Genomic DNA, 13,295 nt, shown 5'->3' on the forward strand with positions numbered 1-13,295 from the left:
ATTTCTTTTTTGATGCTATTACACAGTGGTGGGTCCTCCACCCTGTCTTTAAGCTAACCCCCCTCCAGACGGCTCCATAATCTGGAAGGAAGGCATTGTTCTGTGTTTGACCATTTGTTTGTTTATGTACTTTAATTACCCCCAGGGGCTTCTCTGTGTCATTTCACATATCAGTCTTCCTATTCAAGCTATCGGACCAATCCCTGCTGACCCTGTTTCAAGTCCTCATTTGCATGGCCAAGAGGACCTAAGTGAGGGCTAGAGTGTATTTTACAATTGACCAATAGCAAAAGTGGTTGTTTATGCAGGGTGTTCAAACTGCTATGTATAAAAGTGTGTTGTGGGCATCGAAAAAAAGGATGATTCCGGTTTGAACATACATACAGCCTGCCACCTTCCACGGTTGCCTTTGGCCACAGTAACACAATAGTAACAAAATATTTTCAAGGCACGTAAGACACATTTTCTTTTAAGACCCCATGCACACAGGATGTTCAAAAAAGTATTTCTGGACATCTGATTGCTGGCAGGAAAACGTTGCTTTAAAAAGATGCTTTTCACAGCGTTTTTTTATTTGCATTTATGCACTTTTTTGAGCGTTTTTCAACATTCTGCAGTTTTTGTGGTCAGAAGAACTGCTTTTTAAGGTGATTTTCAGGTTTTCAAACAACAGTTAATAAACTCCTCTGTACATGGACACATAGGATAATTTAGAGGAAAGTTTAAGGCCCCATACACACGACCGGATTGATCCGCTGAAATTGGTCCGCAGGACCAGTTCCAGCGGACAGATCCGGTCGTGTGTAGGCCCGAGCGGACAATTGTCCCGCGGATCGGACAGTTTCCAGCAGCCCCGTACACACGACTGTATCGATCCGCTGAAACTGGTCCGCCGGACCAGTTCCAGCGGACAGATCCGCTCGTGTGTAGGCCTGAGCGGACAATTGTCCCGTGGATCGGACAGTTTCCAGCGGATAAAAATTTCTTAGCATGCTAAGAAATCTGTCCGCTGGAAATCTGTCTGTCGGACGTATTCAGTCGTCTGTACAGACTCAGCGGACACGTCCGACCGACCGCCATCCCTCGCATGCGTCGTACTGATTCGACGCATGCGTGGAAGCTTTGAACTTCCAGGGCCGCCCACGTCGTGGCATCATCGTCGCGGCCACGCCCCGCGTATTGTTTACGTGCGGATTTCTGTCTGATGGTGTGTACAACCATCAGACAGAAATCCGGCAGCGGTCGCATCGGATCTATCCGCTGAAAACGGTCCGGCGGACCGTTTTCAGCGGATCGATCCGGTCGTGTGTACGGGGCCTAAGGGCTATTAAAAGAAGCACCCAAACTCACAAAAAAAGTGAGTTTATCAGCTGAATTGTGCATGAGGCCCAACAACAAATTTAAATGAATAAAAAGTATGTCATATCTCATATGTAGATGTTTAGTGAGTGTAGATACCTTGGCGTAGCAAACATTTTAGTGAATAAGCCATTGATTGCATTATTGGGCAGACAACTGCAAATATTATTGGGCAGATTTGAATTGATGTGCTGAAAACAGGGTTGTTCTGTCCATTAAGAAATTAAGGAAATGCAAATGAAAGAAAAACATGTTACAGCATTCACACAAGTTTACAAAATGAAATGAGTAAATGTATTTTAGTCTGCAATGCATAACATATTGTAGATATTAGGAATCATCTCATTAGGCTTGGAAACAGCTGCCCCAGCAACTACTGACTGTAAGGAAATATTATGCAGGTCGACCTAGTCAATCTTCTAAAAGCATTTTGCTGTCCCAGGGTCTAACCTACTGTGATTATCTACATAAGGTGTGGTGTATCAACATGCTTCAAGCAGATGTTTATCTTTCAGATATTGCTTAGTCTGTTATCCCCACAGAAATAGACATTTCACCATTAACTGTGATATGGATAGCTATGCTGTATTACATAAAATTGTGTTTTTATAAAAGCAATAGTCATTTGAGGAAATGTAAAATAACATGTCATAAATCTATTTAATGGATTTCAGATTTGTTCTATTTTAAAATGGAATGTCACTTTTTGTCCCACTGACTTAGGACTTTAAACCAATACAAATATTTTAACTCTTGTCTACATAAAAACAATAAAACAAGTATTTAATTGTTTACTCCCATTGGAGAAAATTCCTTCACTCTTTGGTCCTGACACTTATATAGGAATTGACACCATGCTGGTGGTATCCCAATAGGGCTTCTGGGTGATGTGTGGGCTGCTTCTATGAATAGGGGAACTGCCACAGAATTCTCAGAATACAAAAGCAATACTTCTTGCTCTAGTTCTCAATGTGGTTTTATTCTAAACCTATAATGGGTGCAACAACCAATGTGTTTTGGTGGCCACGTATCTGGGCTAAAATGTCATGTGAAAAACTTAAAATTATTAAACTAAAAAAAGTGTCTCAGTCTTGCAATTTATATATACGTTTTTTTTTAATAATTAAAAATAAAACTGATGTAGGACTAAATCCCCCCTAAAGACACACAGATAGACACTATATCCCCATTCTGTCCCCAAATAACAAATGATTTGTCTGGAATCCTGCTTTAAAATATATAAAAATATTGTTTTTATATGCAAACCTGAACTGAATAGCATGGTTTGCTAAAGCCTTGTGCTTCATAAACAATTGCTATTTAAAAATAAATAAAATGCATGTTTTCACCTTTCATTTTATCCTTTGTTGCATCTTAGTGCAGTTGATCTCCTGAAGTCATTTTGTGGCAACTTTCTGCCTCAATGTTCTCAAGATATGTCTGTATGGGATTTCTCTGGGAGTGTTTTCTGAGGGTTATGCTGCGTACACACGATAGGTTAGTGTGATGAAAACGGTCTGATGGACTGTTTTCATCAGATCAAACCAATCGTGTGTGGGCCCCATCGGTTATTTATCCATAGGTTAAAAAAATAGGAACTTGTTTTAAAATGATCTGATGGATAAAAAACCTATAGAAAAAACTTTCGTCTGTAGGCACGTCTATCAATTAAAAATCCACGCATGCTCAGAATCAAGTCGACGCATGCTTGGAAGCATTGAACTTTTTTTCAGCACGTCGTTGTGTTTTACGTCACCGCGTTCTGACACGATCGTTTTTTTAACTGATGTTGTGTAGGCACGACTGATCATCAGTCAGCTTCATCGGTTAACTGAGGGAAAAATCCATCAGACCGTTTTCATCAGACTAACCTATCGTGTGTACAGGGCATTACAACAGTGAACCGTGCCTATGCAATGTGTGTTAACCACTTGCTGACCATGCTATGAAAAAATGAAGGCTACAGCAAGATCAGACACAGCTGATCACAGAGCGGGGTAAAGAGCCAATCACAGCAGCTTTTTACCACATGATCAGCTGTGTCCAATCACAGCTGATCATGATGTAAACACACTTGCTGGTTATCAGCATTTCTTTCCTCCTGCTGTCACAGCATGAGGAGAGGAGAGGGCTGGTAACTGGCTAGTTTGAAAGGGAACATTTGCACTGATAATGAGGGCACTGGTAATCAGTGTCCTGATATCAGTGCATCTTTATTTTAATATAATAGATGAACTTTTGCACTTCATTCATTAAGGTTATGTTTTGACATGTTTTTACATAATTGATTTAGATTTTTTGTTACGAGGTGTACATTTCTGTGAGAGCTGCTGCCTGTCATGGATCATCTGTGTCACTTATTTAATGTACTCTATAAGCACATAGCGCATTATCGCTTACATGCATTTTTAAATATGCTTTAAACATAAAAGTTGAAAACATGGAGTAAAGTTGAATGTAAACCATGACTCACACAAGACATCTATCATTGAAATGTAATATTGAACCAACCACTAGTATTGTGGCTGGTAAGTTCTCCGAATGCCGTTTTCTGGGGTCCTCCGGCAGCTCTTGCGGTTCCTCCCTGCATCCGATAACCCCCTCTGGGAAGCGCTCTCCCGACGAAGTTACCTTGCGGGCACGCTCCTGAGTCCTGCATTCGGCGTCCATAGCTGCCGAATGAAGGACTTGACCCCACCCCCCGGTGCCCGCGTCATTGGATTTGGATGACAGCAGCGGGAGCCAATGGCTGCGCTGCTATCAATCTATCCAATGAAGAGCTGAGAACCCTGGGAAAAGATCCAGCCTGTTCTTGTCACAGAACTTTCCAGGGCTCAGGTAAGTAAAATGGGGGGGGGGGGGGGGCTAGGGGCCGGTAATAGTCAGATGTTTTTTCACCTTAATGCATAGGATGAATTAAGGTGAAAAAACAGGAGAGTTTACAACCCCTTTAAGATATATGCTTATTCTTTAACAGACTTTTTTACACCAATAATTCATTAAGACTCTATTCACACTTGTCGTGTGACATCAAAGAAAGTTGTATGACAAGTTGCAGTCCATTCTTTTCAATGGCACCTGTTCAAATTGGTGCGACTTAAAATGTGCCTGCACTACTTTAATGCGATTTTTGGTGCAACTTTGATCCAGCGAGTGTAAAATCGATCAAAGTCACACTCAGTCGCATTGGAAATTGTTGCAGTTTTGGAGTCATGGTCATGGAGTAAATGGATTCTGAAGCTAAACTCCAGAATAATCAAATATTGTCTAAATACAAGAGTAGTGTGTATTCTTACTTAATCTTGGTTAGTTATAAGCATTTCCTCCAGGTCTGTGCAGTAAACCAGTGTTACATTTCCTCTGTGCGGGAGCTTCCTATGAAGACCATGAAAATCTCATATGCTTTAAAATGATCACAAGCTGTTATAATCAATAAAGCAAAAGCAGTGCTCTTCAGTGTTCGATTTTCCATAAACGCTGGATTAGTGATTTATTTGCTTTTAGGTTTACTGTAATAAAGACCAGTTGTTTTTCTCTCTCCTTGTGCAGGGTGGCTTTACTTGTTTCTGCTCCATCTAGTAGTTTTCTGCAGGCATCCCCCAGTGGGTGAGGCCTGCTGGCCCCTCTCACAGCTCTGATGTCTGCACAGACTATGTACAGCACAATGATGACGTAACTGATACTTTTACAAGGTATCTTGTAAATAGCTGGGTTTGCAAAGGAATTTGGTGAACCCAAAGTGGATTTATATCCTTTGTGGCTTTCCACCATCATCCGTGCGGTGGAAGGTCATTTAGAACAGCTTACTGAACAGCTTACTGAGGAGGAACAGGAAGTGAGAAATTCAGACAAAGAAAACAAGGGGAAAAAAAACATTTAGAAGGGAAATGGAAGGAAAAGGTAAGTGAACCAACAATGCACTAGATTAAAGGAACCTATTTAGAAAATAAAAAACTACCCTTTACAACCCCTTTAAGTGAACGATTTTGTGCCCAGAGTTCATCTTTAAGTATAGTGACCATCAGAACTGACGCTAGTTGCTAGAAGTTGCATCTATAACTGTGCATTTTAAAAATAACTGTGAAAGTAAAACAATGTGAAATATACAAATTACGGTATATAACATAAATACAACAGAAACAAGAATATATTATAATAATGTAGACATGATTATGTCCTATTTTATAGGAAAGAATTTGTCATATCAGAAATTTGGAGTTGATGCGAAGACTGTGTCAGAGCTGAATTATATGGAAAGTGATGATATTCCATCATCTACATTAGATCTAGAATGGGACATGGAAACGGAACTGGAGGAACTTGGATCTGAGCACTTTCCACCTGACAACTATGCTAATCATAATGTGAACAGTGCAATAAATCAGCCACATATACCTACCTCCAGTCAACTGTCCACTTCACCCAAGGGCCGTTTTCAGCGCTTAGAAGAGGAACCAGAATATTTTTCCCATTACGCACATTCAAAACCAAAGACCTCAAAGCTATTTTTTACAGTTATAAAAGTATTTTGCACACTTTTGTTTACATTTATTTTTGGAATTTTAGTAGGATATTTTTCAAAAATTAGCCCTTCCTCAAGTAACTGTTTATTTTTGAATGAACTTACAACTTCAAATGAAATCCAGGATATAAATGAGATATTAAATGGTATTACTAAAGAAAACATTGAAAATCATTACAGGTAAGTACACTTTCATTTTTAAATAATTTAATTATCTGTATAGAATTAAAAGTAACAGACACGCATTATTTTTTGTGATGATTTATACAAATTTAATGTACCTTGTTCCTTCTGAGTAGTACTTCCAGGCTGTGACAAGAAATTACAGGTTAGCAATATTAGCAGAAAGGAATCTCAGGGGTATTGCCTTAATTAAATCCTTTTTAAGACTTCCAAGACTTGCTTTTTAAAGTCAACTATTTATAAAATAACCATACAGCATATTTAGAAATTATTGAATGTGAGTTGTATATGTTTGTTGCCAATTTACATACTGTGTCCATGTAAAATGCTACTGAAATAGGACTGTAAATGACTCACTCCCCAAATCTTGCTAAGGAAAGACTAAATGAAAAAAAGTGAAGCGCTATATTAAAGTGTTTGTGAACCCCAAAATATAAATCACTGAAAGCCCCTCTATTAGAGCTAGGAATACCACACTGTATACGTCTTTTAAAAACGATGCATCTAAATACCCTTTTAGAGCTATCTTCAGGCCGGCCACGTGACTCGCGGCTACTGTACACCTCCAATACATGGATACTGCAGGAGGGGCTGAGATCTCCCTCTGATGTCAGCTGGGATGGTCACATGGCTGCTCAGCCACTCCCGCAGTAGTCCTGGAGACCAGCTAAGAGTCACATGACTGGCCTGAAGGTCGCTCTAAAAAGGTATTACATGCCTTGTTTTAATAAAAGACTTATACAGTGTGGTATTCCTAACAATAATAGAGGGGCTGGCAGAGACCATTTGTAAAATGTTATTTCAAATAATGGCAGTGGGGAAGGAGGGCAGAGACAGAGATACAGAACACGGAGTTAACAGGCAGGGAAGAGAGGTGAGGGAGAGAGAGGAGAGCTGAAAGGAGAGCTACGGATGATGGAGGGATGTACGCTGACCACGGTGGTCAGGGCTCAGCAGCCCTGATTATCGTGGTCAGCTCACAGAGGGGAACACAGGAAGTGGCAGGATCAGACAGGTTTTTTGCAGTTTAGAGAGGGGCAGATTAGACAGTAAAAGCACTGTGCTGTTTAATCTGCTTTAAGGGAACATGATTTCTATTTTTTAACAAACACTTTAAGAACATTTGAAAAATTACAATAAATAAAATAGATGACATAAATATTAAATTAGTGACTAAAATTGAAAAACGTGCTCTAAAAAGCAGTTGTGTGCACAAATAAATGTAATCAAATGAATGTAATCTGCTGACGTCACCTCTTATGAAACACATAGGGTGGAGCCATGCACACACACTACAGTGAATGCATGATCGTTGTTTGGCCATCTTTGATGTTGGAAACTGACCTGTTTGTTACACACTGATTATTACCATTTGAAATGTAAGTGCAATACTTTTAATAAATGGAGATGCTTTTATACTGTACTATGTGGAGCCTTTGCTTTGCATACATATGACCGTGTGGTGCAGGTGAGGACCCGGGTGGATTGGCTTTATGGAGTCACTCCATTGGCTATATCTGTGAATTGGCTGCCAGGAGTCGCCATAGCTGATGATTACATTTCTGCCAGTGGATCTATTTGATAAAGCGCTGACTGACCTCCCTGATTAAGAGGATTACTGGCTGTCTGATAAGCCTCTTGTGTGGATATCTCCTGGGTGTCACATCCACTATCCCTGGGTCCTTTTCTTACTTGGCACAGAATCTCATATGGGACTTTTTCTTTTGATTACATTTATTTGTGCACTATTACAAACTGCTTTTTAGAGCACTTTTTGGATTAAATTCACAAATTTTATATTTATGTCATATGTTTTATTCATTGGAATTTTCCCATTTACTTAATACAGTACTACACTTTTTTCACTTGTTCGTGTATGCCTAGTATCAATAGTATAGTGTTCAGCAGCTGATTGCTTTAGTCTGAGCGCATATATTTTCTCTCCTAATAAAAGACTATTCTGAAGCTAGCCTTTCATAGATTGAAATTCAGTCAGTTCAGCAGGGACCAGCCAAATTTCAATCCATGTATGGGCTAACTGGTTGTACACAAGGCAGTCTATTGACTACCTTGTGTACAACCAGCCTGTTGGGTTTTCCCCAATTGATCAGTGCCTCTGCTTATAGGTAGCAAGAAACACTAATCATTGTATTCTGCCAGCGGAAAAGAATAGCTCAGTGGAAGTGTTTCCCCCATCCGCATTAAATGTGTGGATAGGGAAATTGGTTATATATTTTGTTTTTATTATTATTATTATTCAACCCGCTGATTGAATAGAAAAATAATGAAACATGTATGGCCTGCTATAGTTGGGTAGCTACTCCTTACTCCAAACCCAATATGCCTTCTTTCTCAATCCCTTAGCTACCCAACTATAGCTACTACAACCCAGGCAGGCCATACATGTTTCATTCTTTTTCTATTCAAACAGCGGGTTGAAAAAAAAAATATATAACCAATTTTCCTATCCACACAATTAATGTGGATGGGGGAACACTTCCACTGAGCTATTATTTTCTTCTGGCAGAATACAATGATCAGTGTTTCTTGCTACCTATAACCAGAGGCACTGATTAATTGGGAAAAACTCAACAAAGAGTGTTTACCTGGAAAAGTGTATGTGTGCAGTAGTTTGCAGAGTGAATAATAGTGAGGGTGAAGCCCCAACCATATAAAAAAATAAGATTTTTGCTCACACACGAGTGGTTAATTGAACATAGCTAGCTGTATCTTGTTTACTAACCTCAGTGAACATTTATTTTGCTAAGTGAACAGCCTATACTCCTTTAGTCTCTAACCCCGATGTGAATTGGAAATCTCCATTACCAGTAAATGATCTTCAGATTGTATCATAGAAAAGATTTATTTTTTAATCCACGCATATAAAAAGATCACATGCTTTAAAATATCAGGAGAATTATTGAGTCAGATTACAGAGTAATTGGAGAGTCTTGATGACAGGGAAGACTGTTCACAGGGAAGACCATCTTTTGACAACTTTAAATGCTACTGTGACCTCTGAGTCTCTTAAACATGCCCTATTGACTTATTTTCCAAATTGCCTTATCTAGTAGGTACCAGTAGACACTGATGTTAACTACATTATAACACTAACCTTTGCTGCTCACAAATCTGCTCCATGTACATCAGACACTTTTTGTAGCCCTAGAAAAGAAATATTCACTATGTACTTATACAGACAAAAAAAATCAATGTGAATTGTCTGACACGATCTTCCCTCAATAAATCTATGATGCTTGGGGTCACACGAATCACTTTGACTCTAAACATTCAGTAATTCTTATTTCACCATGTCCGTACACCATCAGGTCATCTCCAGGAATTTGCTGCATAAACTTTCTCTTGTTTTTAATAAAATATTTTGATTTTATTACTGTAGCAAAAGTGTCATTGAATTACTATGAAAGTCCATTTTTTCTTTTGAATATTCATTTAAATAGAACAATGTTTTGGAAACCTTTTGACAAAAGCTTAACATGGCTTTGGTAGCATTAACATCTATAGATGTTATTTTAAAAATGTTCTTGCAATGACTCAATAAAATGAATATTTAGATTATACACATTAAAGTGACACTAAATACTGTCCTTATTTTCCAAAAGTAGTCCATATGCATTTTTTCTGCCAGCTACATATTTTCTCCTTCTACCTCTCGCTTCCATTTGTTTGGAACAAGCAGTGCACCTTAGTTGCAATAATGTGCACTTCTATATGCACACTAGAAATTACAGTTCATAGTCCATTGTCTATTGTCCCTAGATCTCAGGAGAAAGTAAAATATGGTGGCTACATTCCTTCATTCAATGTGATGGAGAATGAAAGTAGTCACCATCTAACAGGAAGTCAGATCACATCACCAAAAAAAAAGAAGGAATTTGGAGACTTGGAGGAGGCTAGGAAAGATACTTCTTAAACTCAGTGCATACATTAATGGAATGTTTTTATTTTTAAACCAGATTTTAGTATCACTTTATTAAGGCTATTTATTTATATAGATATAGGCTGTATATTTGTGAAAAAAATATTTATGCAACACCACCCAACAAGGGGGTTTAGGTTCCATTCACATTAGCATTTTCTATAAGCTCAAAAAACACTAGAAAAGAATGCTGGATGAAAAATGCAGATAATAGAGATTTGTGCCAGCTTGCAGTTGCATTTTAGTAGCTTTCAGGAGCATTTGCATTTTATTAGCATTTTTACAGTACATGAAGAATAAAAAAGTTAAAACAAAGCTGTTAGGAGTGTTTTAGTAGCGTTTAGGAGCGTTTAGTGAGGTTTTTTTTTGGAAATGTTTAAAAAAACTTTACAAGAACAACTCCCAGCTCGGGAGTCCTACTGGATTTTTTAATGGCTGACATCCAGATGGGCTTAACCAAACAATAGAATTAATGGGTTAACTTTTTTATGGTCCCTTTATGCTAATGTCCAAATATTATATCAGGATTTTCGCTTATCTCACCAGACCCAAAAATATCTGCACATAGAGATTGATTTAAGAAAGGCAAATAGAATGTGCATTTTGCAAGCACAGTTGCACTCGTTTTACCTAGCGCTTAACCTCTTCAGGACTTCCCACCACACTTATACTGTGGCAGGACGGCCTTGCAGCCCTGGATCACGTACATGTACAATATATTTTAGTTCCAGGTAGGTATTACGTGCACTGCTCTCATCCTGGCTGTACTGTTGTTCTCTACAGCACAAGCCGATCAGCAGGTTCTGGCCAATTATTATGGCCAGACCCACTGATTGTCTGAGCAAATGCCAGAAGAGAGATCTCTACAAACAGCAGCAACATGCAATTTTTTTTCTCCATGCAGAGCAGGGAGTACAAACTGGCATATTTCTTAGTAAAAACAGCACACAGTACACACAGTAAACATTATCAGACAAACAGTTAACCCTTGATTGCCTCTAAATATTAACCCCTTCTAAACCCAGTGTCATTAGTAGAGTGACATTGTAATTTTAGCACTGATCACTGTATTAGTGTCACTGGTGATTTCAGTGTCTGTTATTCAGTTTCATCTAGCATCAGTTAGGCCTTGTACACACGGTCGGTCCAAACCGATGAAAGTGACCTTAAGTCCAGTTTCATCGGTCAAAACCGACCATGTGTACGGCCCATCGGTCCGTTGTCCTTCGGTCCAAAATTTTAAAACATGCTTTAAAATCGAACCGATGGACCGCTGCACGATCGGTCCAAACCGATGGTTAGTACAGAAAGCATCGGTTCAAGTCGACGCATGCTTGGAAGCATTGAACTTCATTTTATTCAGCACGTCGTGTGTTTGACGTCACCGCGTTCTGACCCGATCGGTTTTTGGAACGATGGTGTGTACGCACATCAGACCATCAGGCCACTTCAGCGGTGAACCGATGGAAATGGCCCGTCGGACCATTCTCATCGGTTTGGAACGACCGCGTGTACACGGCCTCAGTGTCAGATTGCCACACGGTCCCACTTAAAGTCATTAATCACCCCCATTACTAGTATATAAAAATATATAAGATAATTTCAGTATATATACCATCATTTGTAAACACTAAGGCCCAGATTCCCAAAGGAGATACGACGGCGTATCTCCAGATACACCGTCGTATCTCTGAGTCTAAAACCGTCGTATCTATGCGCCTGATTCTTAGAATCAGTTACGCATAGATTTGTATTAGATCCGACCGGCGTAAGTCTCTTTCGCCGTCGGATCTTAACTGTATATTTACGCTGGCTGCTAGGGGCGTGTGCGGTGATTTACGCCTAGAAATATGTAAATCTGCTAGATACGAGAACTCACGCCCGGCCGACGCAGTACAGATACGCTGTTTATGTTAGGCTTTTCCCAGCGTAAAGTTACCCCAGCTATATGAGGCGTACATGCGGCGTACCAATGTTAAGTATGGACGTCGTTCCCGCGTCGAATTATGAAAATTTTACATCGTTTGCGTAAGTCGTTCGCGAATAGGGCTGGGCGTCATTTACGTTCACGTCGAAAGCATTGGCTTCTTGCGGGTTAATTTGGAGCATGCGCACTGGGATACTTTCATGGATGGCGCATGCGCCATTCGTAAAAAGCGTCATTTACGTGGGGTCACATAAAATTTACATAACACACGCCCACATCTACCACATTTGAATTAGGTGGGCTTACGCCGGCCTATTTACGCTACGCCGCCGCAGCTTTCGTTTGAGAATACGACACTTGCCTGTAAAAGTTGCGGAGGCGTAACGTAAATAGGATACGTTACGCCTGCACAAAGATACGCCATTCTACGTGAATCCGGGCCTAAAACTTTAACACAAACCAATTAACACTTTCACTTATTGGGATTTTGTTTACCAAAGACACAAAGAATACATTTTGGCCTAAATTTATGAAGAAATTCGTTTTTTTTTTTTTTTTTTTTATATATGTTTTATGAGAAAATAAACAAATATTGTTTTTTTTTCAAAACATTCAGTATTTTTTTGTTTATAGTACAAAAATATAAAATAAATGTGGCGATAAAATGCCACCAAAAGAAAGCTATATTTGTGTAAAAAAAATGATATCAATTTTGTTTCGGTACAGCATTGCATTTTATCATTTTTAGGCTCCATAAATTACATTTCAAACAAATAACGTACAGGACTCATACATATTCGGAACCTTCAAAAAAAAGTGTAGCTACTGTAATGCATTCTATTGTTATTTTATTTTTATTTTTAACTTGATGATGGTTTAGTGTTTCATATGATGGAGATGAAAATGTTTGCAATATTTTACAGGATGTAAACACAAACAAGTTAGGAGTTTTAACATTTTTTTTAAAAACAATAAGTACTTTTTTAAAAATAAGAGATTTAGTGGTCTTTAACTTACAGCCATACTGTACATACTGGAAACAGTAACACTAAACCTTACACTAACCTACCAATTCTTCATTACTGCTGATTACTTTGAATATACAATGATACTAATAAGAAGTTTTAAAGATGTGAGCATAACCCCAGGCTATGCCTAATATTTACATGTGTTTTGTAGTTTTGTATAATTAACATCCATGAAATATGCCAGTAGCAAATACATTTTTTTGGCTACTACATGTTATTTATTATTTTACAAGCATGAACACTATTTATAATAGTTGATATGAAGGTTTAGGCTTGAGAGTGGAGTCTACATATGAGAAAAAAATCCATTAAATCAGTAAAAATTCTATAAAATCA

At 38.7% G+C, this 13,295-nt stretch overlaps 1 protein-coding gene across 1 annotated transcript in view; it reads left to right on the top strand.

Moving 5' to 3' along the window:
* The window catches only part of NAALADL2 (N-acetylated alpha-linked acidic dipeptidase like 2), a 1,143,792-nt gene that overhangs the window by 369,722 nt on the left and 760,775 nt on the right, over positions 1 to 13,295 (top strand). Inside the window, exon 2 of the mRNA XM_040349390.1 lies at positions 5,548 to 6,061. Coding sequence (XP_040205324.1) covers positions 5,548 to 6,061 — 514 coding nt within the window. The remainder of the gene's footprint in view (positions 1 to 5,547; positions 6,062 to 13,295) is intronic.

The sequence above is a fragment of the Rana temporaria genome, chromosome 4 (assembly GCF_905171775.1).
Source record: "Rana temporaria chromosome 4, aRanTem1.1, whole genome shotgun sequence".
Lineage (NCBI taxonomy): Eukaryota > Metazoa > Chordata > Amphibia > Anura > Ranidae > Rana > Rana temporaria.